Source organism: Rhinolophus ferrumequinum, chromosome 9 (genome assembly GCF_004115265.2).
Source record: "Rhinolophus ferrumequinum isolate MPI-CBG mRhiFer1 chromosome 9, mRhiFer1_v1.p, whole genome shotgun sequence".
Lineage (NCBI taxonomy): Eukaryota > Metazoa > Chordata > Mammalia > Chiroptera > Rhinolophidae > Rhinolophus > Rhinolophus ferrumequinum.
Window position 1 is genome coordinate 45,210,301 of NC_046292.1, and position 27,639 is coordinate 45,237,939.

The window sequence follows — 27,639 nt, forward strand, 5'->3', positions numbered from 1 at the left end:
TTTGGAAAATCATAAAAGACATGTAAAAGGAGGACAAGAGGAAAGTATAATAAATTACTGACCATGCTTATCTTTGGTTTTTGATTTGGGTAAGTGGGTGTTCACCAGACTCATAGGGCTAGGGAGGGCAGAGCACAGGCTTAGAGCTATGAAAATCCACTGGGTATTTTGGGATCAGCTATTTAAATGGTGATCCAACATGATGTAAGAGGTAGTGTGTATCAACCATTGACCTTGCTTGACTTGATAGATCTTTTATATCTCTACCTTGGTGACGTTTATTTAAATCTACTTATTAATGTGTAGAAAACAAATTTGTTGAAAAATCTAGTGTTTGGAAAATATAGGTGTTTCTACCCTGTACTCTTGCAGATATTAAGTTGCCAGCATTTGTTACTGTATGCCACAGTATAAACCATTACTGGAGAAGGACTGTTTGCAGGGCCAGTTTTTCACTATCATTATCATCTGGTTTGAACATTATAGCGTTCTACATTTTATCATAAAGTACTAATGCATTTCTGTTTTTCTTCCTCTCAAGATGAAAGAAAATTTTGGCATCGATTCCCTACCCTCCATACCCTCAACTGAAGGAAACAGTCAACAAGGCAGGTTTGATCATCTGGAAAATCTTAATTCATTAACAAAAAGCAATCTGGAGTTAGGTTTGTGGTTTTTGTTTCTCATAAGCACAAATTATATTATTTTGTAATCATTCAGTTTTATTTTTGTATGTGATGAATTTTACTGTCACATTTTCATTCATTATGATATTTTGAATTTAAATCTGCTTACTAATATGCTTCAAAATATATGGAAGACTAGTGTGGCTCATATTTTGAACTTCGAACTTTCAGATTCTCTTTTGTGAGAGGGCTGCATTTTCTCTGCCTCGTTTTGCTTTTTATTAGCAGTATGGATTAAAACTAAAACTAGTACCTTAGGCTGACTCTGAAATAATTCTCTACTAATATATATTAAAATTTCTGATGCTATTAAGTGATACTCTTAGCTCATTGAATGGAGTTGTTAAATATTAATAAAGAGAGGCATATTTTAAACATTTATGAAACATTTTTATAGCCATATATTACAGTCAATTTTGGTGCATTAATAACTTAGTTTCCATTAAAGAATTCTGAAAGTATCATGCCTCTCCCTGCCTCCCCCCAGTATTGATTCTTATGTATTTTTGAAAACTTGGCTTTAAAAAAATCATTTTTCTTTTTTTTTTCCTTTCTTCCACCTCCCCCCGGCCCCCACTCCGGTTCAAGGCATCGTTTCTCAGTCTAGTTGTGTAGGACAGCTCCCTGGCCAATGCTGGTATTATAAGCCTTGCGCTCCCCTCGGTCACCAGTCATTGGTCGGCCGCTCACAGCAGCCCGAGGCAGCTCACAATGGTGGCCGGCAACTCACACTAGCTGCCGGCAGCTCACAGCAGCCCACGGTAGCACATGGTAGCCCACGGCAGCTCACACCAACCTCCAGCTGCTCTCACGGCAGCCCAGCGCCAGGGAGAGCTGTTGTTCACAAGCTTAGCTGTAGAGGGCGCAGCTCACCGGCCCTTGTGGAAATCAAACCAGTGACTTTGGCATTAGGAGTGTGGCGCTCCAACCACCTGAGCCACTGGGCCTGCCCCTAAAAAATCATTTTTCTTCATCCAATACAAATATCAAGTGTCATAATATTAGGGTCCCTAAGTAAGACTGTTTTTTCATAGCACTAGGATTTGTAGAGCCATTGTTGGGGATTTATGCTGTCCTTCACCTGCTAAGACTCTGCTTACAGGAAAAGTCTTTCTCTGTGGGCAATTCTTGTGTTGTATGGTAATGTGTTGTAAGGGGGGGAAAGAGAACTACAGAAAATTATGTAACGGTTTTATATGAATCCAGCATTCTGTTAAGTAAAATCTAAAGACTGGAATGCTACATGGTAAAGAGAACAGTTGTCAATTCCCACTGGGTAAAAAAAGTTAATTTTGACTCTCTAAGATTAGATGAGCCTATCACACTTTTCATGATGTACAACTGATGTGACTAGGAAAAATATGGGACTTTTTTCGCCAAAACTCTTTCAGTATACTATTTTTAAAAAATTCAGTTACACACTGTTCCCCAATGAAGTCCTGTTCCCCTTCCCCAATAAAATCTTTAAAAAAAAATTTACGATTGTTCATTGATAGTATAAAGAAAAATAATTAAATAAAAAAATTTCAGCCCGATTTTCTATAGTCCTCTGCCTGATAAATACTTGAAGAGTTACAGCACAAATAAATAAATAAATGAATAGACCATATCTGTTTAATTACCATTGATATTTTATAGCAATGTCAGTACTTTTTCGGACCCAATAATTTTTGGTTAAAGAGGGTTTAACTATGCATTATAGGATGTTTAGCAGCTTCCCTGTCTTCTAACCCTAGATGCCAGTGGTACTCTCACCCCCAGTCATGATCAAAATCAAATTATCTCTAGACATTGCCAAATGTCCCCTGGGAGGTAAAATTGCCCCTGGTTTGGAACTACATATGATTTATACTGTCAGGGTTGAAAGGAAAAGAGTAGATATATGGGGTGGGAGCTTGTGGGGAGGGGCAGTGCACTTGGGAAGAATATAGGGAAAGAGATATTCTTCTCATGGAATGATCCAGTCACCCCACGAACCCTGCTTTATATATCATCTAGATGATTTCAAAGTTAGTTCCTTTGCCTTCTGCTGCCTGTATGCATTTTCTAAGGCTGTGGTAACAAATTGTCACAAACTTCGTGGCTTAAGTCAACAGAAATGAATTCTCTCAGTGTTCTAGATGCCAGAAGTCCTAAATTAAGGTACTGTGCTCCCTCTGAAGCATCTGTGAAAGAATCTGTTCTTTGCCTTTTCCAGCTCCAGCATTCTTTGGCTTCTGGCTGCATCACTCCAAACTGCCTCCTTCTTCCCATGGTTACTCTTCTTCTGTCTCTTATAAGAACATCTGTCTTTGGATTTAGGTCCCACTCAGGCAATCCAGGGTGGTCTCATCTCAAGATACTTAATTACATTTGCAAAGACCTTATTTTCCAAATAAGGTCACATCCATAGGTCCTATTGCATGGATCCATCTTTCAGGGGGACACCATTCAACCCACTAGATTGCCTTAATCTAATACTTTGCAAGGCTCTGGGAATTTATTTTCAGAGACCATAGCTTTGGGAAGGAAACTAAACTTGTATGTCTCACTAGAAAAGCATTCACAACTACATGCTTTTAGGAAAAATGTTTGAGAGCCTCCAGAATGCTTTGTGACAGGCATGTATATTTGGATTAGTGCTAATTATGGGAGGGCTGAGAAATTAGTGATACAGATCCATACAGTTTTCAGCAGCATACCTATTGAGTTAATGCTACTCAGAATTTCATTTTGTTTTCAAGAACCCTGTCCAGCAAACAGCACTGTTTTAATCCTAGGACCCCTAGTACTGAGCAGTTAACCTGCTGTTTTTGTTTCTAAGCGGCCCCCCAGGTTTCTCCAAGCCTCTCCGTTTCCTCAGCTGTAAAATGAAGGGTTTGGGCTACGTGTTCTGTAAGGTCTCTTTGAAATCTGTAGCTCTTTGACCACTTTTTAGTAACAGACAATTTGAGATTTATTTGAGCATATAACTTAAAAATTATTTTTGAGAATCTACGTGTAAAGAGTGATTCTTGACCCTATACTTAATCCAAAATTATGTATTGTGAAAGAGCCTATATTCCTCATGGGCTGTGAAATAAACCTACAAATTAACACAATTAATCACGTACAACATACAAGATAAATTTAAAATCAGTAACGCATTTAGTGTTACAAGATTTCATATGGATGATATATTACAGGATTGTACATTTGAAACCTATGTAACTTGACTAACCATTGTCACCCCAATACATTTTAATTAAAAAAAAATTCATATTTCAGACAGAAAGTAGTTCTTTTTCCCAATGTTTGACTGCCCCCGCCCCTGCAGTATGCCTCTAGTGAACTCAGGATGAATTTCTGTCATTGCACCCAAGAGTCAGGCACACATACTCAGTCTCGTACTATAAACTGAGCTTCTGGAGGGCAGGGCTTATCTCTGATTATGTTACCATAGTAAGTGCTCAAGAAATATTTGTTGAATAAGAAAGTGGTAGGCCACTAATGTTATGCGTTATTATTCAACAGCATATTGATTCCTTTTTTTTCAGTTGCTGAATTATACAGTAACCCAATCTCCTCTCTACCCAGATTCTTACTGCCTTTATTTTGTTGACCATTGTATTTTTGCACCTCACCAAGTATAAACCTTTTGAACACTTTTCCCATTCCTTTCTGCAAGCATTAACTTTCATTTACCCAGAACATTTTTTTTTTAAGTCCCCTGTTTTTCTAACCTTCGTGCTCCTGTTCGGGCCATTACCTAACCACGGTGCAGACCTTTGAGGACTTGATTTGTTTTATGGGTTCCTGGGTACTGTAGTGCACTTAGTGACCAGCTCTGTAATGTGAAACTGTGTCAAGCACTGTGAGAGATGAAAATGTGTGCCCCAGCACTGCCAAAGGCCCATGGAGGAGGAATCGGGCAAAGGGTATGGGCAGCCTTTGTGTGGAGCAGGCAATGCCAAGTTTTAAACAAACCGTAGCAACCTGTGAAACCCAATGCTGTAACTTAACAGGCTGCTTTTACCAGCATAGCTGGATGGGAAACAGCTCTGCAAATAGAGCTGCTTTTCTGTTCTATAAACTCTGGTTTTAGGCCATTCTTGCCAGAATCTTGATCCCCCACCGGGTCCCTCCCCTGTGGGGAGGAGGCAGAACTAGGCAGAGCTGGAACACTGGGGCAGTGACATAGGTTTGACTGCTTTGTAGGAATGTTGGCCCCTTTGGATGGATGAGGGGTGCATGGGGAAGAGGGTGATGGGAAGGCAAGAGAGACTTCCTTTAATGCCATCTGAGCATCATAGTAATTTTCACCTCCTCATCAGATTCTGTTGCATTACCAACTGATTAGGTCCAGATTCCAACATTTCTAGACAAGATAAAATGCAGAAGCACTAGTGAGTTTACTAGAAAATTTGTTCAATATGAAGAAATGGAGAATTTATGTGATACTTATAGGAGAAGTTTTAGAAGAGTATATCTCTTAGTCAGAGATTATTTATAATTTTCTGATAAGCCAGATCTCCAAAATACACCATAAGTGTATGGATTTAAGGAAGGTATTTGATGCACAACTTAACACAATATTTGTGTAACATGATAAAGAAAGATTGGCTGGGAATTTATAATGGTTGGATGTCATGGACACTGGGGTGTGTCTGAAGAGTGACTAATGAATTTATGCCAGCATGGATGCAGCTCTCCAAACATATGCCGTAGGACTCTGTGCACAGCTCTGCCTTAGTTGGTCTGTTTTTCAGTAAATGAGAAAATGACACAGATGGCATGTCAGGTAAATTTGCATATTCTAATTGCAAAATTCCTTGGACTGTGTCCTCCCATCTATAAAATACGGTAGTTAGTATCTTTCCTCCTTAACTCATAGTTTGATATCAGAATTAAATAAGCTGACAAATGTAAAAGAATTGTGGAATTTATAACAAAGTCCCTTTAAAAATATGTTTTTATGTGGTTATTTGTTATTCTGTTGAATTATTTTTTTTAAATCAGTGAAATGTTGGAGTGCCTGCAATTGAGACAGCCTCGGTTGAGAAAGGAAATTTTGTAGTAAGATTAGAATACCATCGTAAAGAGGATTCTTTTGATGAAACGTTTATATTGCTGAAATGTCATCTTTTCAATGAGGCAATACTCAAAATTATAACTCTGTTCTACTACTAAGCAACCCCTATCCGTCTTTGCTCCATTTTTCAACATAGTACTTGTCACCATCTGACGTGGTAAATATTTTACTTACTTAGTTTAATATAAATAAGTTTTCTACCTGGAAGGGGCCTGTCCATAGTAGGTGCCCGTAACTATTTGTTGAATGAATGAAGGATGAATGAAAGCACCTTTTATTTAATATCATCTGGGTTTGCTCTTTAGGCATGATGATTCCGAATGATGTCCAGGGTCCTGGCTTGCAGGTTGAACTTCCTGCTGTGGCCCAAAGGAGGGAGCAAGAAGATTTGCCGTTATACCAACTCCCCAGGACCCGAGTTGTTTCCAGGACCTCAGCATACACAGGAATATTGTCTTCTAGACACGCCACGGATGCATAGTATGATACCGTTTCTTTTTGCTTTTACATGATAAAATAGTTTTCTTTTTGCTTCTATTGAGAAAAAAAAGTCACGATTATGCTGAAACATTTGGAAAATACAGAAAAATATGAATAAGATCCACTACATTATGTAATTACTATGAGAATTTCCCATACATAAAATTGTATCATATTTACATTTCGTATTTTTGCAGTTGTATGCAAAATGGCTTCTGTAGAGTATTTGCTTGGAAAATGGGAGGTTAATTAAAACTTGATTTTAACAATTCAAGCAAGAAGTACTCAAAGACAAATGAGGGACTGAGTTTAAGAGTTAGAGTATCCCTAGGAATTGGTGACTGATAACATGTTGAGAATGAGAGGGAGTAGTTGAAGATGACTGTTTCTGGACTGGGAAACTAGGTGAATAGTGGGATCATTAATTCTCTGACATAAGATTATAGGAGCATAAACAGATTATAGGAGCATAAACAGAAAGGAAAAGAATAAGTTCAGTTTGAGACATGTTGAGGGTTCAAGTATCCATAGGACAAAGTGAAGTGGAGTCAATTAGTTATGTGATTCTCGGGATTAACGTTGAGGTCTATCCTGACATGGATAATTGGGAGCAAGAAAAATGAAACTCGTGAACTTGACCAGTCATCCAGGGGAAGCTCAAATAATAAAAAGGATAGGGCCAAAATTGGAGTCCTGCAAAGCAGCAATTGTTAAAGACGTGAATAAAGAAGATAGCGAAGTGGAATGAATAAAAGGTAGAAGGAAATTGATGAACTAGAGGTTGACATAGAAACCAAAGGAAGAGAGCATTTCAACAAAAAGATCATCTCAGACTAAGGTCTCGTGCTACAGGGAGGTCAAGGTAGATAAAATGGAAAAGCATTCATGGGCTTGGACACGTGGCCCGTGGTAAACACAGAACAGTTTTCATTAGAGTAGAAATCAGAGAGTAGTGGGTTGAGAGTGGAACAAAAGGTCAGAAATTGGACATAGTAAGAGTCAACTAGTGTTTTGAGAATCCTGATCATGAAAAGAGGCAGATAGAATGCGTGTTACCTAGACAACTGGAAGCTCTTATTGGATTGAGGCGAGGAGGGAGTTTTATATATGTATACATATTCTTTTGTATGTATGTATGCATGTATATATGTAGTGTGTGTGTATCTTTCTGGGAAAGATCCAGAAAAGGGATATGTAGATGCAGAAAGGGGATGATTAATCATAGTTCCTGGAGAGGGTGGAGGGAGAGGACATTGCACACCTAGCGAGATTAATTTGTGATATTTTGATAGGAGGAAGTTCACCTCCTCCACAGAGATGCCAGGAATGAAAAGAAAGTACAAGTGCAGGTACTATTTGTACCTAAGGGCAGGAATGCAAAGCAATTCTTGCCCAGTGACCTTGATTTTTTATTTTCTGTCATTTAGGAGAAAAGCCATTTACTAAGAGTGATGGGATACTAGTAAAGTGTGCATTGGAAGGAGAGGTGTCAGAGTAGAGATTAACTTTTGAAACAAGGGTAAGAGAGTAATGGCTTAGTGGTGGAAGGGAGTTTACAAACTATTGGCCCCTTTTTTCCGACTTTCCTGAGAGTGAGAGAATGAACATTACCCACTTGACTGTGGTATCGTGGAGAGAACCAGAAGCTGTTGAGAGAACAGAGGACATTGGGAAGAGGTTATTGTGTAGAGTAGTTTCTTTACAATTCCAGGAGATTCCATGGAGTGTGCTGGGTAGTTTGGCTGGGTGGGCATTGGGAGTGGGGTTTGGGAACTGGAGCAATATCTGAAGGAGAAGCCAGAGTGTGTAGCACAGTGAGTACAGGAGAGTAGAAGTAAACAAAGCATAACAGGCATGAGCGATAGGATGGGATTAACTGACCTTACTGTTTTTATTAAAACCTTAGTCCAAGAATGATTTTGTGTTGATATATGATATCAGCACAAAATGATATCATCTTTTCTGTTTAGCTGCCTGTGACCTTTGCCTAGAAACTTCATGAAAAGTCTTTCTCTGTGCTTTCCCATACCTCATCTTTAGAAAGGAAAGACAAATAGGCCCAACTACTTGGAGAAATCCGGTGGCTTTTCAGTCAGCAGAACAGGATTAGTGGCAGTACTGGAAGAGTTGGGAATATATTTTATGACTTTTTATGTGGTCAAATTACTTTTCAAATGAGACAATGTTGTCTTTTAAATTTCCCTTGTGTTTAGTGTTAATTGAATCTGGCTGAAGAAGTCAGAAATGGGGTGACTTCTCTAAAGCTATAGAACTGTTAACTGTAGAATTGGAAAAGATCTAAACAAATTTCCAAGCCCACCCCTCCTTCCTCACACAGAAGACAACGAAATGGAGTATCAGTTGTGTCCCACTTAATTCTCCCAGATTCAGAGAGGGAAGATAATGCTTTACTCCAGTCCCATTGCTTTTTCTCCTAAAGTAAGTACTTCAACAAGCCCATTTTTTATGTGGGCACAAGCATTTAAAGGCTCTAGCCTAACTTAGTCTTGGGAGATCATTCTTGTAAAATTAAAGTTGTTTTTTTTTTCTCTTTTTTTTTTTTACTTGCTCTCGTAGATTCAGGATATATTTAAATCTCAGCAGATTCCAGAAGAGTTCCCGTAAATCATATTACCCCTTTTAATCTTTTAGACTACATTCCATGGAGTTAGGGTCATAGGTGAATATTTATTGCCACTTAGGAGCCGTCCTGAGTAATGCATAGATTCTTTTGGAAGATAGTCTTTCAGATCATCAGGGTGTCATGAAGTGCTAAGTGTTATTTTAGTTTCTTCTTTGCATTAATGTTTGTATAGGACTCAGCATCGGCAGGCCGGGTATGATAACTCTGGAAAGAGTCGAGTGATTTTGTTCTGAGTGTCCTTCTCTCTTCTTAAGGTCACTTGAGATCATGTCTTCAGAACTCACCTGGGTTTAGTCTTTTTCTGACTTAATCTCTGTTGTCACCTGCTGTCTAAAGACATAGAAGTGCCCATAATGGGGGACATGCATATTTCTCAGACTAATAGCAGAGCTGCAGTATAGATATATGGTGGGTACTGTTCAGACTTTTCCTCTGTTATTTATAGCTACATGACCCTAAGAAGGTTTCCCATGTGTCTATGTTTCCTCACTTATAAAGTCAGTAGTTCTATGGATTAAATAAGAGAGACTATAAAGGGCTTCATATAATGCCTTGAACATAGTAAATGTTTAATGAAAAGTTGGTGGTAATGCTGGATGACAGTAATAGATTCATGGGTGTATCTAGGATAGTATACACTGTTGCTGAATTTTTTAAAACACTCAAGGAGATTGTAAGGTGTTTTGTTTGTTTGCTTGTTTTTGTGATAAAATAGGATCAACTCAAAGTATGTAAAACACAGTGTCAGAGGCTATAAAGCCTTGGGAGGATGATGACTTGAGATGAAAGACATTTAAAATTGAAAAAAAAAATCACGCTGTAGATATAACAGGATATAAATGAAAAGAAATAGTTTCACATATTAGATACTTTGTTATGAATATGGGAGGTAGAATAGGAGGCAGGGTGTCATAGTTGGGAATAGAATTAAATGACTTAATGTTTTATTTTGAGCTCCCAATACAGTGTCTGGCATTTAGTGCCTTCCAAATAAATGGTCGATACCTAATAGGTTTACCTTTAAGATAAACTGCCAAAAATTACGTGTAAATTCAGAACATTGGCAAGAGACTGAGGATAAAAGAGAAAAGAAATATGTGCATTTGAGAGAGGACTACTCTGGAATGTTTCAGTTGGGAGGAAAAAAGGGGGATTTGCAGTATAATTCTGTGGCAACTTTCCTACACTGCATGTGAAGACAAATGTAAAATACTGTCATACAAGGAGGTACATAGGAATATTACACTAATGCTTTGGAGACTATAATTAGGTCTTTGATTACTAATCCAAGCTGTATGTACAGAGGAAAACAAAAAGAGAAGTAAAGTTGATCTAAAGAAGCAACTTACCCTTTATGGCTTGAACGCAGTTTTATATATTCATGAAATGCGCAGATTTTCAGGAACAGTTTCCTTCATTTTGATGAATATATACATTCATGTTACTAATGGTCCAATCAAGATAAGAACATTTCCATCATCCCAGAAGTTTCCCTGCCCCAGTGTCTTGCCCCAGGCAACTACTAGTGTGACTTCTGACACTGTAAATTGTTTTTCCTCTTCTACAACTCATGTAAATGTAATCGTAGGTACTTTTTTGTCTGTCTTCTTTCGCTCAACACCATGTCTATGTCAAACTAAACTTTAACATAAGGGAATGTCTAATTCTTTGTGTGTACTGGTATCAGGTAATAGTTTGCTTCAAACCTCAAAATCCTAGTGTCACATCTGTATAAGTAACCTTACTAGCTTGATTTTAAACACTCAATATTCCCTGTAGTGTGTGACAGAAAATTGCCACATAGAATCTGTATTTAAAGAGGCAAAGGAAAAAATAAGATAACTTAGTCACAGCCAGAACTCTTCCTGCTTACATCATTTTAGGGTGCTGAGTTTACTTGACCCTCTTGTGGCTTAGTATGTAGAAATTTTATATGGAGAAAGTTATATTGAAAAGCAGAGTTCACTTTGGCTAATCAGGATTCATCTGATTTTTTAAAAAAACCGTATTTCCCCAAAAATAAGACCTAGCCAGACCATCAGCTCTAATGCAGCTTTTGGAGTAAAAATTAATATAAGACCCGGTATTATATTATATTATATTATATTATATTATATTATATTATATTATATTATATTATATTATATTATATTATATTACATCTGGTCTTATATTAAAATAAGACTGGGTATTATATTATATTATACCAGGTCTTATATTAAAATAAGACCGGGTCTTAATTTCTACTCCAAAAGACGCATTAGAGCTGATGGTCCGACTAGATCTTATTTTCAGGGAAACACAGTATATATTAAACATATATGTTTTATTAGTTTCCAGTGTACAAAGCAATGTAATAGTTAGACATTTACACCCCTCACAAAATGATGATCCCCCCAATCTTCTACCCCTCTGACATTATATATAGCCATCTGATTTTTTAATGATGTTGAAATTTTTGTTTGCAAAGAGATTGTATATCATAATCAAGTCTTACTATTAATATCCACCTGTTCACTAATGAGGCATTCACTCCATCTTTCCTCCCAAATCTGTAAAGAATGATAACTTTGGGCATTTGTAAAAATGTCTAAAAATAAAAAGAGTTCTTTTTATCGGATGGTTAATTTTGGGTGTGGGGGAACTGGTGGTGAAACTGGTTGAATATAAGAGTTAAATTTCAGTTAAGATTTGAGATTCTAATAGATTGAACTGTTGATCATGTTTAATCACAGTACAAATGATAAAATTTGAGATTAGAAATTCCTTATTAAAGTTTTAAATATGTTTGTAATTTTCATCTTAATATGTGCAGTAAAAGTATTTTACTTTCTCAGTTAAATTTTATTTTGTGTTAAAAGGCATACGCATTCATCAATGTAAGGTGACTCCATTAGTTTGTATAGTTGCTCATCTTCTGTGTCTGTATTTTCAAAATGAATCACACTATCTGGATAAGCTTTTGCAAGTTTTGTCTCTCTTTAAGTATGAAACAATCTGATTAAAACATGTATATACCAACTTCCTGAAGAAAGATAATATGCTTTGAAAAAGTCAGTGAAATTCAAAACGATACATGCACCCCTATGTTCACTGCAGTACTATTTACAATTGCTAAGCTACAGACACAACCTAAGTGTCCATCAATAGACAGTGGGATAAAGAAGATGTGAATATTCCTCAGCCATAAAAAAAAGAAATCTTAGTATTTGCAACAACATGGAAGGACCTAGAGGGTATTATGCTAAGTGAAATAAGTCAGAGAGAGAGAAAAATACCATTTGATCTCACATATATGTGGAATCTAAAGAACGAAATAAACAACAAAAAAAGAAAGAGTCATAGATATAGAGAACAAGCTGATGGTTACCAGATGGGAGGGGTATAGGAGGCAGGGTGAAAAAGGTGAAGGGATTAGGATGTACAAATTGGTAGTTACAAAGCAGTTATGGGGATGTAAAGTACAGCATAGGGAATATAGTCAGTATATTGTAATAATCATGTGTAATGCCATGTGAGTACTAGACTTATGGGGGGATCACTTCATAAATTATATAAATGCCTAACCACTACGCTGTACACCTAAAACTAATATAAAATAATACTGAATGTCAACTATAATTGAAAAAGAAAAAAGTCAGTCCGTCTCTTCCAACAAAATAATATTTTTGTTACACACTTTATCTAAAATTTTCCATATTTTAGATAGAGTATCCCCCCCTTAATTTGTATGTGAAAGCCAGCAGTTTAGGATATTTTTGGTTTTTAATTTTTTAATAGAAAATGTAATAGCCTATATTAATATTAAAGCTTAGCTTCCATTTTATTTCAGGTTTTTTAAAATTGAAGAATCAAATTCCTATAATGATAGTATACATGTAGCATAATAAAAATACATAATACATATCTGGGGTTTTTTCTTAATGCCTGTTATGAACTCTTTTTGCTCACAGTACTTCTGACACCAAATGTGTGAGTTTTTTCCTCCACCCAACAACCAGTTCTCTGATTCTTTGGACACTAATTGGGTATCCTACAATTCAACTCAATTCTGACACTAACTACTTGGAGTTAGTACAGACCCCAGAGGATAAGGGTTCAGTCCCACAAGACTGCCCTGACTTCAGATGCCACTTGCCAACTGTACTTCTGCCCAACCAGCTTTCAATTGGAAGTTCCCACGACCCCTTCCTCAGGTTTGCAAAGATGGCTTACAGAACTCAGGAAAGTGCTTTACTTCCTGTTGCTGGTTTATCATAAAGGTTACAACTCGGGAATTGCCAAATGGAAGAGAGACATAGGGCAAGGTATTAAGTGGAGGTTTGGGGGATGCACACAACTTCCCTGTCTTCTCAGGGCACATCACCCTCCCAGCACCTTGATGTACTCTCCAACCCGGAGGTTCTCTGAACCCTGTCTTTCAGGGTTTTTGTTTTTTTAATGGAGGTTCCATTATGCAGGCCCCCTTGATTACATCACTGACCACTGGTGAAAGAACTCAGTCTCTCGCCCCTCTCCCCTTCCCAGAGGTGGGGCTGAGGATGGGGCTGAAAGTTCGAACTCTAATCACCTGGTTGTTTCTCTGGCAGCAGCCCCCATCCTCAAGCTATCTGGAGTCCTACAAGAATCACGTTAGTAGCATAAACTCGGGGATGGTTGAAAGGGGCTTGTTATTAATAACAAAAGATGCTCCTATCACTCAGGAATTTCCAAGCGTTTTAGAAGCTCTATGTCAGGAACCAGGACAAATTTCAAATATTTATGTCTTATCACACCTGTCATGCTTTAGGACACAAGAAAGTACAAAATGGAGAGAAGGAAGGTTTCAGTGTTGGTTTGCTTTTTAGTTTTCAATCTTTAATATTTATTTAAAAGGGAATTCTAACATACAACACGGCATAAAGATATTCCTTGTGGTAATGTCCATATTCCAGAAAACAGGATATAATATAAATGCATCATATTTGGGATAGCAGATAAATTACATCAGTTACCACCACAGACTATTAGCATACTGTTAAATAAAAAATGATGAAGATTATGATAACGGGGGGAAAACTTGGAAATAAAAGTGAAAAAATTGCAAAGGAAATGAGCATTGGTGGAGCCTCTGTTAAATGCCAGTTTTATTTAATCCTTGTTACTATTACAAAGGATAATCGAAATATGAAAGTTTATACTATGACTACAACTATCCAATGAACATACGAGTATATGGAGTATATGTCCATGTGCAAAAACTAATAACGTGATATGATAAAGTGAACACTTAACTTGGTGGAATCGTGGGTGTATCACTTAGGGATTGCATTCAGAGGCTCATAAACAGAACCCCTCCCTTCCGCCCCCCCCTTTGTGTGGTTTCACCAAAAAGGTTAATTTTTTTCATGTACAAAGCCCTAAAGCAGGTGGTCTGTCAGGGTTAAACACGTTCTTCCTTTTTGCTCTGCTGTCCTTAATGTACTACTTTAGTCCTCATTGTTTCTTCATAATTTTAAGATGGATGCTTCATCACCAATATCATCTCTGCCTTCTAGGCAAGGAAGAAGGGGAAGGGCATAGAGCAAACGGCTCCTGCCAACTGATTCTCCCTCCATTTAATGTTTTCCTGGAAATCTCATCAAGGGACTCTTTGCTTCCATATCACTGATCAGAACTATGGCACATAGTTCCCGTTAGCTGAAAGGAAGTCCAGAAAATGTATTTTTTGTTTTAGAGCTGGGCGTATTGCCACATGGAATAAAAGAGGGGTTCGGTTGGTAAGGGAGAATGGGAGAGAGGACATTAGATAAGTAACCAGCAAACATCTGCCAAGCTGTTTTTCCCTCAATGTTATGATGCTTTTAATCATAAAAAATAGACTGGCTAAGGCAAGGCCATCTGGTAGTGGGTGAGATGTTAATGGACCCCTAATGATCCCAGTTCCTTAGCTGATTTTTGGAAAGTCTAGATCCTTTCAGCTTTCTCCTTTTCACTCAGCCTTAAACTATTATATCGTAGAAAGTCTGTAGAGAGGCAAGTAGGTGGACTTTTGCTATGTTTTACAGGACTTATTTGAGAGTTCAGAGAATAATGGAGCATTGAAACAGTGCCGCAAGAAAGATTTGCGTACTATGAAGAGGTTACGTCGTATGCCTGCACCTTCTCTGAGCCTTAGTTCCTCCTGTGGAAAATACAATCGTATGACCTGTTGTGCTTACTTCACAGGGGTTTTGTGAAAATGAAAGAGGCAGTGCCTCCATTTTTGTATAAAGTAACACAATTTACAATGTCATACATACTATTTCATTTGGTGGTCCAAAGCCACATACCTATTTAGTGGTGCAGGTCAGACTGGAGCTCAGGACTCCTGAATTCTCTTCCAGATAGTATATGGTAATGTCTCTATCCTATTAAATAGTACTGCTTTTATAACTACTCTGTAATTCGGCATTTTATGTTACCTAATTAAGCAGTTCCATGCTAACATAAATTGATGGGTGCAAGTATGATGGCATTAGGTGGGAGGATCAAATTAGATAACAAGTAAATCTCTCTATAAACTGAAAAGAGCTATATGACTACACAAATTGTTCATGGGATACAAATGATGGGGGAATTATTTAGGGCTAGTGACAGAAAAATCTAGAAAGAGGGATCATGTCTACTGATTGTTAAGCATTTATGTTGGTTTATATTGGACTGTTCCCTTAGCTGGTCAATCAATATCAAGTTTCAAGGAATATATTTTATAATATTTTATTTAGTGATAAAGAAACAAATGTGAAATTTTGTACAAGTCAAACACACATTATTTGAAAATAGCATATAGAGTGTCACCAATAAAAGTGTTTATGATAATTCTGCGATTTTCTGGTGCTGGATGGATATTTGTTGAGTTGAACTTTGTTAAAGCAATTTATTTTTGCTTTATGTGGACATTTAACTGTTGATGTAAATTTTTTAAAGCTTAAAAATTAAGAACTATTTACCTATGTATAAATTATACAATTTCAAAACTTTCCAAGAACCTTTAATTAACAAGAGTGTGTCTTATAAGTTGTGTGTGTGTGTGTGTGTGTGTGTGTGTGTGTGTATATATATATATATATATATTTTTTTTTTTTTTTTTCCTTTCTCCTTCCTCAGTGAATTACCTGAAAGAGAAGAAGGTGAAGGAGAAGAAACTCCAAACTTCAGCCACTGGGGTCCACCAAGAATGTATGTTGCTGACACTGTTGGCTTTCTTAATAGGAGTACACAATCAGTAGCTTTTTTTCTTTAACTTAATAGTGCCATTCATTCTCTAACTATTAGGAAATTGCTATGATTCACATGTAGGCTGGCTTAAATTTTAGTTTTATTTTGTCTTATCTACCTAGAAGTTTTTAGCCAGGCAAAATGATTATAATCAACATTAGGAAAATCTTTACCATACTCTGTCAGAGAAAGCAATTTACACACATAAGTGTCCTCTATAATATGATAGTAACTGATGGCCTAAGTACAGTTTATCACCGCATCACTAAGCAGGGCAGGTAGGGCTGCCTTGAGTGTAGTAGTTTCTTTATAAACAGCAACAGTAGTTGGGGCTACTATCCTACATCAATTTATCTCCACCCTCCTTACCTTGTGTTAGTCCCAGTTTGTGCCTTGTTTGAGCTAACAGAATGTGTTGGGTCCATCTTCCCTTGGATACTCACAAAATTTTGTGTAGTCATCAGGCCTGTACTTTATTAAGGTTATAAAGACCTTCCTTTAGCTATTGTCTCTATTCTTCATGCATTATTAATTCCACCATGCCCACCCAAAGTCTGATTTTTTTCTTGCACTTCTGAGTTTTGTCTTAATTCTTAGGAGCTGTTTTCTGAGCGACTCTTTTATTTGAGTTCATTTTTGGCCACGTCTGTGTACTCTGGGCAAATTTCATAATATTTCAAGAAGCAAGTTTTATTTCACACTTTTTTAAAAATGACATGGAGGTATGAAGAAAAGAACGTCATCCTGCCATAGGAGCAGATAAAATCTGACCTCCACTCAAAGAACCACAGGTTAAATCAGCTGGCTGTGAAAAGCAGCTTGGGCAATGAGCCTCAGGGTGGCAAATTTATACTGAAAGTCTGTGCTTTTTGCAAAAATGATATATGTGGCATTCTTGATGTTTCACCCATTTGTTATTTCCTTAATCTGTTGTTTGCTAAGGTTATGGATGTAGATGAAAAGGACTAATCACAGAAAACATTGTGGTGGGAGATACGACCATTAAGCCCTCGCTAAATCTCTCAATATTAAGAGTTGTATTTATTGTTTTAGAAGCCTATCTTTTTCAGGATTTAGACTTTCACGTGTGCCATGAATTGTTAATAGTATCTTATAATTTGGGAACTGGGTACAATTTCTATAACATTTGTAAAAATATATTTATAAAATATAGTTACGTAAAATATAAGTTTCAATGATATGGTACCAATTGAACATTTACAGCGACAGTCCAACAAATTCAACTAACTTGTTCATGAGTGAATTTTGGGTTTTTTTCTTTTAACAGTGTTGAAATTTTTAGAGAACCTGATGTGTCTCTTGGTATTAGCATTGTTGGTGGGCAAACCGTTATAAAACGCCTGAAGAATGGAGAGGAGCTTAAAGGCATATTTATCAAACAAGTTTTAGAAGACAGTCCGGCAGGAAAAACAAACGCTCTTAAAACTGGAGATAAGATACTTGAGGTACATGGTGTTAAAATTCTGTTGTTGTTTGAAATATACCATAAAACAGTAAAATAATCATGTAGCCTGAAGTCCTTCCTTCACGTGTTGGGGTACGTGTCTGTGAAATTGGTGTGTTTTATCTGGATGCTTTAGTTTGTATGTGGTTTGCACAAGTCTATGAGATTCTAAAAGCTGGGGTGGCAGCATATAAAATGGTGAAACGAAAAGCCTCAACTGACTGAAAAACGATTTCAGAATTTAACAGAATGAGGCAGATGGCGGGCATCATGCTTCTCCCCGTCTTTTTTTTTCGCTTTTTAGTAAAGTTTATTGGGGTGATATGAGGTATATAAAACTGAAAACAACAAAGGAACAAGACAAACAAATGAAGACACAAAAACTCATAGACACAGACGATAGTTCAGTGGTTACCAGAGGGTAAGGGGGGAGGGGGATGGGAGATGAGGGATCAACTATATGGTGATGGAAGGAGAACTGACTCTGGGTGGTGAGCACACAACGTGATGTACAGATGATGTAACACTTGTCACCCCAATAAGCTCCTCCCAGTCTTGAACAAGGTCTACATTTTATAAACGTGTGTCAGTGGGATATGCACTGACACAGGGGACTCATCACCACAAGGCTCCCCGGGGTTACCCCTCTGTAGCTACTCCTCCCCCCTCTCTTCCCATCTCTCACCTCTGGCAAGTACTAACCTGTTTCTCTGTGTCTATAATTTTATTTCACAATTGTCACATTAATGGAATTAAGTATTCTGTATCTTTGTGAGATTGGCTTTTTTTCACTCAGTGGAATTTCATTGAAGTTCATTCCGTTTGCTGTGTCTATCAACAGTTCATTTCTTTTTCTGGCTGAGTAGTATTCCGTGGTATGGAGGTACCACAGCTTAACCTTCATCTATTGAAGGCAGGTGAATAGTTTCCAAGAACTGGATAGTTTTCAGTTCTTGGCTATTATGAATAAAGCTCCTATAAACGTTTGTATTCAAATTCCTAAGTAAAAATAAGTCTTTGTTTCTTTGGGAGTGCAATTGCTGGGTTGTTCGATAAGTTTGTTTTTAATTTTGAAAGGAACTGTCAAATTATTTTCTAGAATGGCTGTATCATTTTGCATTCCCACCAGCAATGTATGAATGCCCCAGTTTTTCTGCATCCTCACCAACATTTGGTGGTGTCACTATTTTTCATTTTACTATTCTGATAGGTTTATAGTGGTATCTCATTGTTGTTTTAACTTGCATTTCACTAATGGCTAATGATTCGTGAATAAGAACTTTTCACATGCTTAACTGCTATCTGTATATCCTCTTCAGTGAAATGTTTGTGGATGTCTTTTTCATGTTTTCTAACTGCATTTTTCATTGTTTTATCATTTCAAATTTCAGTGTTTTCTTTTTCCCCTTAGTTTTCTCTGCTGTCAGTGAAATATAAAGTCTTCTCTCATTTATCCATCATCACTTTTACACATAATAATAAAACCTGTTTAGTCTCAGTTGTAATGACTTATATTTTTTCAAACTCACAGCAGACTTGAAAGGTTACACTTTAATATATAGTTTGTCAAACCTGAGTCATTTGTTTAGTTTTTTTCCTGTGAAAAGTATTACTTGTTTGTTTTGTTTTTAAGTTAAGCTTAATAATCATTTCTCTCTGTGTTGAAACAATTGCATGAAGCATTTAGGTCCATATTAAAGAAGAATTTTTTTAACTGGGAAGTTTGAATTTAATTTAATTTTTAGAAATGGGTCATTATCTATGTGACTGGGCACACTTTTGGGTTGTAATTTTAAAGCTGAGAAAGACTAAGATAATTTTTTCTGTTGTAATATGACATAATTCCATTTTTTTCTAACTTTCCACCGTTAGTGATTCCCATTTAACATTTGAAAATCTGTGTTAGGGAAACAAAAACTGATTGTTACTGGAAGGTGAAGTACTCATATAGCTTCCACTTCTCTTACTGTTGACTGTTTTGGGAATTAGTTATTCATAAGAAGCTTCCTCAAACTGTTGTGATAGTTTTTAAGCTTCACTTTAAATTTTTTCTGTACTTATTTTTTTCATTTACTTTTCAGATTCTTTTCTTTACTATTCATGTTTCATTATTCGTATTCTTCCACAACTTAGATGGGAAAAGAGCTTTTACAGAGCATTAAGTTTTTCCAGTGGATGTCTATTAGAATTAAAAGCCAAAGTTCTTACCGTGGGCTTTTAGACCTTGCCTGGTGTGGCTTCAGCTGCCTCCCTGACCTCACCTCTTTCCGCTCTCCCCTCTTGCACTATTCTGCAGGCTCACCTGCCCTCTAACATCAGGCTCCTGTCTCCTACCTGAGGGCCCTCACTTCTCTGTCCCTCAGCTTCTGGAGTGCTCACTTTTCTTCTCACTGCTCAGATTCAGGGATTGATGATCCTATCACTCTTGCATGCACTCCCGGCTCCTTTGATCCTCTTTCCTTTCACTGAACTTGTGAAAGGGAACCACTTCCTAGTTCAGTGCACCTTTTGCTTATTTCAGGTCTCTAGCATCATTGGAGAAAGTAACTGCCATGTTGTGTGGTCTCATTTTAAATTCATGGTCACCTCCTCAAGTGGGTTGTTAGTTCTGCCCTGCAGTCCTGTAATATTTCCCCAGTGGTTTCATTCTTCTACTTCTGTAGGTAACTATTCCAAACTTCCTATATACCTCCTTCCTCAGCCTTAAACTCAGTTTTTCGTCCTTGTTTTTTATTTCATTGAGAAAACAGAAATAGTTAAAAGGCAACTTCCCCTTGCTCCCACCGCATACTAAATCTCTTTTCTAATGGTGTCTGTAACAACAAATGAGCTATTTGTGCTTTATCTAAAGCAGTCTTTCTAACTTGTGCAGTAGAAGTCATTCCCTCTTCACTGTCCAAGGATTTGCTTCTACAGTTATCACCTGTCTCTATCATTCATTTTTCCTTTCCACTGCATCCCTATTGCTATAATATCTCCCATCTAAAAACAAAAACCTACATCCCTTGATCCCACATCCCACTCCATTCACATTCCTCTTTCTTTGGCCCCCTCATGGCAAAGCAGTATTCACAAATTGTTAACTATTCACCGACCATAAGCCACCCCAACATTTACAAAGACTTTGTTACATTATTGGTTTGAAAAATTGGTTCTGTTAAATATGTTTGGTAAATACAGAACGCTCTTGGAGATTATGGGTATGTTTCCAAGTTTGGTTCTCTGAGATTGATATAATAAGGAGCCGTTTACTATTACCGAAATTTATTGAACATAGGACACTTTTAGTAAAAGAACCTATGGATGTTTTTGTACTTCTTTTTGAACATTATTTAAGAAATGTTCAACTGCTCAATTGTGATAATGGACAGTTTGCTTAAAATACCATTCTTCTCAGTTTAACTGAGAGAAGAGTCAGGAGAGATCCCCTCCCCTCCCTTCTCCTCACCCAGAGCTATGTACTGTGTTAGTGGCAGAGGTGACATTACAAGCTCAGAAGCTACTTAAGGTTCTGTTACTGACTGAGCTACTATTTTCAATAATTATATTTAACCAGGACTATTGTTACTGAAATATTTGTATTATTTCTATATATATAAATAATATATATGTATACATATATATACATATATATGTGTATATATGTATATGTGTGTATATATAGATATCTATGTATATATCTATATATCTATATATAGATATATCTATGCATAGATATATCTATATATGTATCTATATATAGATACATAGATATCTATATATAGATATCTATACACCTATATATAGATATATAGATATCAATATATCTATATATAGGTACCTATATATATAGATATCTATCTATCTATAAATAGATAGATAGATAGATAGATGTTATTTCCCTTAAATGTATTCTGAAACAGCAAAGCTTTGTATGGGCCAATCTTACTCCTTCCCCCCACCCCTTGGCTTTGGTCTAATTCATTAGACTCCTGCAGTTCTCATAAGATAATACACATGAACTTTGGATTAACCTATGCACAATAGCTCCTGCCTTTCTGATCGAAGTAAACTCCGTGTTGTAGGTATCCGGGGTCGATCTGCAGAATGCCTCACACAGTGAAGCAGTTGAGGCCATTAAGAATGCAGGGAACCCCGTGGTGTTTGTTGTCCAGAGCTTGTCATCCACGCCAAGGGTAAGCTTTAGTTTTTATTTTCAAAAAGTTTAAAAATATTCTTTATATCTACAAACCAAACTATAGATTCCAAGTATTTTTCTACATAGGAGGTATGATCAAAAACTACAGTGAATGTTTAAATTTTAAAAAAATGTATTACAGTAAAAGACACATGGCCATGAATCCCCATCAAAATGCTCCCCCCCACTTTAAACACACTTATCCCGTCATTCTTGCCACTTCCTGAAGCAGTTCTGGAAGTCCCCTTTCGTGAGTGTCTTTAGTCACGCTGTCATGGCTGCCTCGAAGTTCTGAATCGATTCAAAACGTTTACCTTTCATGGTCATTTTGACTTTGGGGAAGAGCCAGAAGTCACACGGTGCCAGATCCAGTGAACAAGGTGGATGAGGACACCCCATATGTTTTTATTTCACAGAAATTGCTATATACCAGAAGCCATGTGTGACATGGCGTGTTGTCATGATGGAGGATGACTCATGGCACACTTTAAAACACACCTTCTCACAACCGTGGCTCACACCTGACTGGCTGCACCGATCAAGTTGAAACTTGTCACACACTGTTACTAAGGTTTGATTTGCCAGTTCCCGTATTGAAAATCCCTGCCTTTCTGTGGGATGGCACTCGACAGCAGCATTCACTATATTTTGTGATCACACCTCATATTTTCATTGTTACTCTGCTATTATCTAGAAAAAGCATTGGCTTCATAAAAATTTAGTTAGTAATTTAAATTTCCTCTTTTTTCTCCAATTTTGACTCCCTGGTTAAATGTGAGTCATTCCATTGTGCATTGGTTTAAATCACAGGCTGTGGAGTCAAGCAAACCTGTTTTCAATTCCTTGATTCGCTATTTAGCGAGTTTGCTAACTTAGAGGAGAATTACTTAACTTTTCTGAGCCAGTTAAGTTGTTTATAAAATGGTTTGAACATAAAGAGGGTCTGATATAAATACATTCTAGAGATACTATCAAATGTTCTGTATATTTATGAAAGCATGTAAAAATACAAGCATGTTGTATTGTTTTATGTTCTGTTGGAAATACCAAATTCAAAAATAGCAGTATTTAATCATAAATTTTTTTCTGTAATAAATCACTGTTTTGGTGTGGAATTAGAGCTCTGATATGCAGATGTCAGTGGCAGGATGTGTATTTTATACTGTAATTTGCAGCATAAAAGTTACTCTTAAGCCCTGAAACTGGAAGCAGTATTTTTATTTTTGTTTTTGTTTTTTTATATAATGGAAGACAGCTGTTCAAAACATAGGCACTTCTGAACACTAGAAAAACTATATTTTTGAAACATTTGCTTTGCAATACAGTAATGCAGTGCTTTTCGACCTTTTATACGTTAAGGTGTACAGAAAATAGTATTTGTATGTCAAACTGGGCAAACAGATGCTTGGCTGCCCCAGGGGCGGGAGCATCAATATGCTATTTCAACACACTTGTACCCTGCCTGTACCCAATGGGCTGCAGTCACACCCCACTCGGACAGCTCAGCGGCTGTGTACTGCTTTGCATTTCAGTCCCTTTCAGTCTTAGTGCTGTTTGCACCATCAGGACTAATTGACCGAGGTGAACTGAATAAAGCCTTCTCATTTTCATGCCATTTGAAATTCAAGATGTTTTGAAATCCACTTATAAACTCTTATAATATTGAAAATGTAGTTGATGACATCACTTTTTTCTGGAAGCCGAGTTCAGGAGGAAAATTGGCCAGATTATTCCTTGCCAAATGATACTTCCAAAGAAACAGCTTTGAGCTAGAATGAGCCAATCAAATTATACATTTATGTGGCCACTTATGAATACCCTGCAGAAAAATTTTGAAAGCATTCAAGTAGGTTATAAAGTCAACCAAAAAGGCCAAGCTTTTAATCTAGCCTCTGCTGGTGAGCTGAGGTGGAAATTTTCGTTTGAAGGACATAAACAGTGCGATTTCTTCAAAAAAAAAAGAAAACGAAAGAAAGAAAGAAAATCTCTTCAGCATCCTGCCATACTCAAGTCACTTGTCCTCCATGCAGCATAACAGACTGCCGCACTGAGCATTTGGTTCATGAAGCATTGAACTCTGCGGTTCTAGCCAAAGGAGCATGTTCAGATGATGGCACTAATTACTGCATCCATAATGTGTTCCATTTTTTCCCCCCACAAAGTGATTCCTTTTGAATGAGGCAATGAAAGGAATCAAATTTCATATCTTTGCAAAATGGTGTTCTGTTCAGCTTACTTATTGTTGCCAGTAGGATTGCTCATCACAGAAATAGGAAATACAGCCAAATGCTTAATCATTTTTGACCAGTTTACATTACTTTGAGACTTTCCTCAAAGCCCCCAAAAGAACTAATTTTCTAATGTCGGCCTATCATAGGCCCTATGTCTAACTCTGTCTTGGTCACGTGGAAATTCTCATTAACATCATGAATTGAGTGGTGGTGTTTAAATGTGTACGTTGGCTTGCTTTGAATTGTATTGTATTTTTTTTTTTTTATACTTCTGCTTTTAACAGATGCTTTAGGTGTATCACCAATACAGTACCTTATAAGCTTTTTCTCCTATATTTGCTGACCGTATTTTAAGCATGCTGGAAAGAAATGTGTGTATCTGTTTAGATTTACTTAACAAATGCTTACTTGAGAGCAGAACCCTTGATTTATACTGCACTCCTCTAGAAAGTTTCTATGCCAAGATAATTTTTTTCCACTTAATAACATAACTCCATTTTGTAGTGGCATCACTTATTTTTTTAATGTTCAAAAATGAACCCTTTTGAATTGGGGTCATTCCTTCAGTTCATTAAATTTATTATCATATATTTTCTCTTTTCCAGTATTCCATTTGTACTTCTTAATACTATTATTTCATAATAGAGCCTAAATTCTTTCGACACATGTACTTTTTTCATACTAATTATATACAAGCATATTTTTTACTTTCACAGGAAGTAGACTCTCTTCTACTTTTCTTAAAGATGTAGTCTTCTTTGTAAACATTTTGTCTTCCAAATTTTGCTAATATGCATATGGAAATATATTTTTCTGCTATTCAAAAAACAAACACGATAAACCTTATGAATGGCAACTGACATTCTGTTCCATCCCAAAGCTGTTGTTCAGCGTCAGCTGGTTTTCCATGGGAAAAAGTAGATCCAGTGTGGGCAGATATTCTGACTTGTCAGTGAGGCAGTGTTCTGTTTAGTTTTAAGATTCTTTAGGGCAAGAAACACATGCCTGAAAACCCACCAGTTTTTCAACTCTGACTTAGGTTGCTTTGTATATTAAATAGAGAAATAAATATTAAGTGCTAGCACAGTATCTGTTCACACAGGAAGCACTGAATGTATGTTGATGTATCATTACTATTGTTTTTTTACTTGAATGAAACATTTCTGAGACATTCTCATTTATTCCAAAATTAATTATTTTTTAGACTCTATTAAAAGTGAAGAAAAATTCATCTCAAATTGCATTTAGAGAGAAGCATTTTTTGGGTTTTGTTTCTTAAATTGTCCCTAGGCAAGCGGTTCCTTTAAATTTCTGAGAAAGGAGATTTGTTTTTTCTTTTAATCTTCGGGTCTGTGATTAGCGTTTATGCCAAGATTATTTGTGTTCGCTATTTGAGGAGCCTTTAAAAAATGCTAAATTTTTTTACATTTTCTTAAGGTGTTTCATATATAGTTTTACAAAAAGAAATGAATCAAAAAGTAATCTATGCTGTTGCCACCATTAAGAATTAAAGTTATTTCAATTGAAATTGAACTGTTTCATTCATACATAAACATTTGTTGAGTGCAACTAGGTATTAGATTCTTTCTGAGCAGCAGGGTTATGATGATAAATAACACCAAATTCCAGCTTTCATTGGGTTTTTTAATTTAAGGGTATAAATATATTTGTAATTCATTTTTATGCTAGCAGTGATAGTGAAATATTTATTGAGTGCACAGTGTTCTAGATAACATACTTGAACTGGGCTATACTGATAAAATAAGGTAAATCTATTAAATAAATGACGCCTCCTATATTCTAGGAATTAACTTAGGTTATCCCTAAAACTGTGTTTTGCAAAACGCGATATTTTAGATGACAACCAAAATATCACAACATTCTTTTTAGTTGTTATCTAGAATTTCTACATACACAAGCTTGTGAATCTATATCGCCCCTCGATTGTACACACACACACACACAGTACATTTTGGGTTATAGAACTTGTCAGGTTTCCCAGTTGGAATCTTTGCCTTGAATTGTACTTCTCATGTCTTTACTTTTTAGATGAAGTCAAATAGTTAAGATTTAACTGTTTAAAAAAATACATTCATACATGTAATGATTGCGACATTTAAATGTTTCCCTCTTCCCCCTCTCCTTTATTTTTTGTGGTAATAGGTCATTCCTAATGTGCATAACAAGGCCAACAAAATCGCTAATAACCAGGAGCAAGACACTCAAGAAAATAAAGAAAAGGTAACATGAGCATCCCAAGCTTTTAAAAAATATTTTTGGTTTCTTTTTGCCTATCTAGCTGTAAAATTAGTAAGAGTGGCTTTGGGGTGACTATCAGAGTAGAAGTACTGTGTTTATAATATTTTCTTTCTGTGAACATAACTGGTCTGGCCAGGAAGAAGACCAGAAACCAAGTGAAGCATAAGTGTAAAAATGTTATCAAGAACCAATCAACCATCATCATTCTTATCTCTCTTTACTGTTCAGCTGTGCTAGTTGTCTGTCCATTCCCAGAAAATGCCTCACGCACTTGGGAGTTTCTGAGACTTTGATCTTGCTATTCTCTCAGCCTAGAAGTCCATTTCCCACATTGTTCTTCCTTTTCATCCTCCAAGGAACAAGTCAAAGGTCATCTCTACTGAGAAAACATTCTTTACCATCAATCAGAATTAATCATCCATTCCTGTTTTTCCACTTCTATTTTAGTAGAATTAATTGATCTAAAATTTCTTTTTAGGATATGATGTCAGGTAGGGATGAATTTTCATTTTTCCCCATAATAATAATTAATTATCCCACTGTTTCAAAATAGGCCCTCATTTACCCACTGATTTGCAACACAACCTCCGTCATATCTCAGGTTGTCAGGGGAAGTCTGTTTCTTCGCTTTGTGTTTGTTCCATTTGTCTCTCAAAACACTAATGCTGCACTACCTAAATATTAAAGCCTAATAATAAATCTTGTCTCCTAGTAGAGCGATTTCCTTTACATATTTCTTCTTCTTTAGAAGTGTCTTACCTATTTGTGTCTTTTTTCTTTTCCATATAAATTTTACAATTAGTTGGTCAAATTCCACAAAAATATCTCTGCGTCTTTTCATGGAAATTGTGTTGAATCTATAGATTAATTTGGAAAGCAGTTACATCTTTATGATATTGAGTCTTCTTACCATTAACCTGGTATATCTTTTATATACCATTTTAGAACTTATTAACATTTTCTTTGATTTCTTTCAATTTTTATAATTTTCTTAAGAAAGGTATTATAATCTAGTTTATTCCTAGATATTCTTATAATTTATGTTGCTTTTAAATATTTTTAAATTGTGTTTTCTGTTTGTTACTAGTACTAGACATAAAACTGACATTTATATATTTATTTAACATCTATATTTTATGTTTATTTAACATTATTCTCCTATTCTTTTATAAAATAAGATAACCCAGTGCAGAACACTGGGAAAAACCAAAATGCTGAAATAAAAAAAGTAAAATCTTTCATAAGTAAAGATTTCATAAGTAAAGATAAGTAAACATAAACTTATTAAATATTTCATGTAGAAATTTCTAGAGTCTTTGGGTTTGTGTTCCATATGTATATATAAATATTTTTAACAAGAATATGAATCTCGAATTCTAATATTATGTCTGTAGATTTTTATTTCTGG

General features: G+C 36.3%; 1 protein-coding gene across 4 annotated transcripts in view; it reads left to right on the top strand.

Annotated features, from left to right (window-relative positions):
• PATJ (PATJ crumbs cell polarity complex component) overlaps positions 1–27,639 on the top strand; it is a 296,757-nt gene that overhangs the window by 96,657 nt on the left and 172,461 nt on the right. For 3 of the 4 annotated variants that reach the window (XM_033115510.1, XM_033115513.1, XM_033115512.1), the window contains exons 21-26: positions 542–665; positions 6,042–6,216; positions 15,989–16,060; positions 17,388–17,565; positions 21,629–21,739; positions 26,136–26,213. In XM_033115510.1, the coding sequence (XP_032971401.1) occupies positions 542–665; positions 6,042–6,216; positions 15,989–16,060; positions 17,388–17,565; positions 21,629–21,739; positions 26,136–26,213 (738 nt within the window). The remainder of the gene's footprint in view (positions 1–541; positions 666–6,041; positions 6,217–15,988; positions 16,061–17,387; positions 17,566–21,628; positions 21,740–26,135; positions 26,214–27,639) is intronic. The other variant, XM_033115511.1, reaches the window with a different exon arrangement.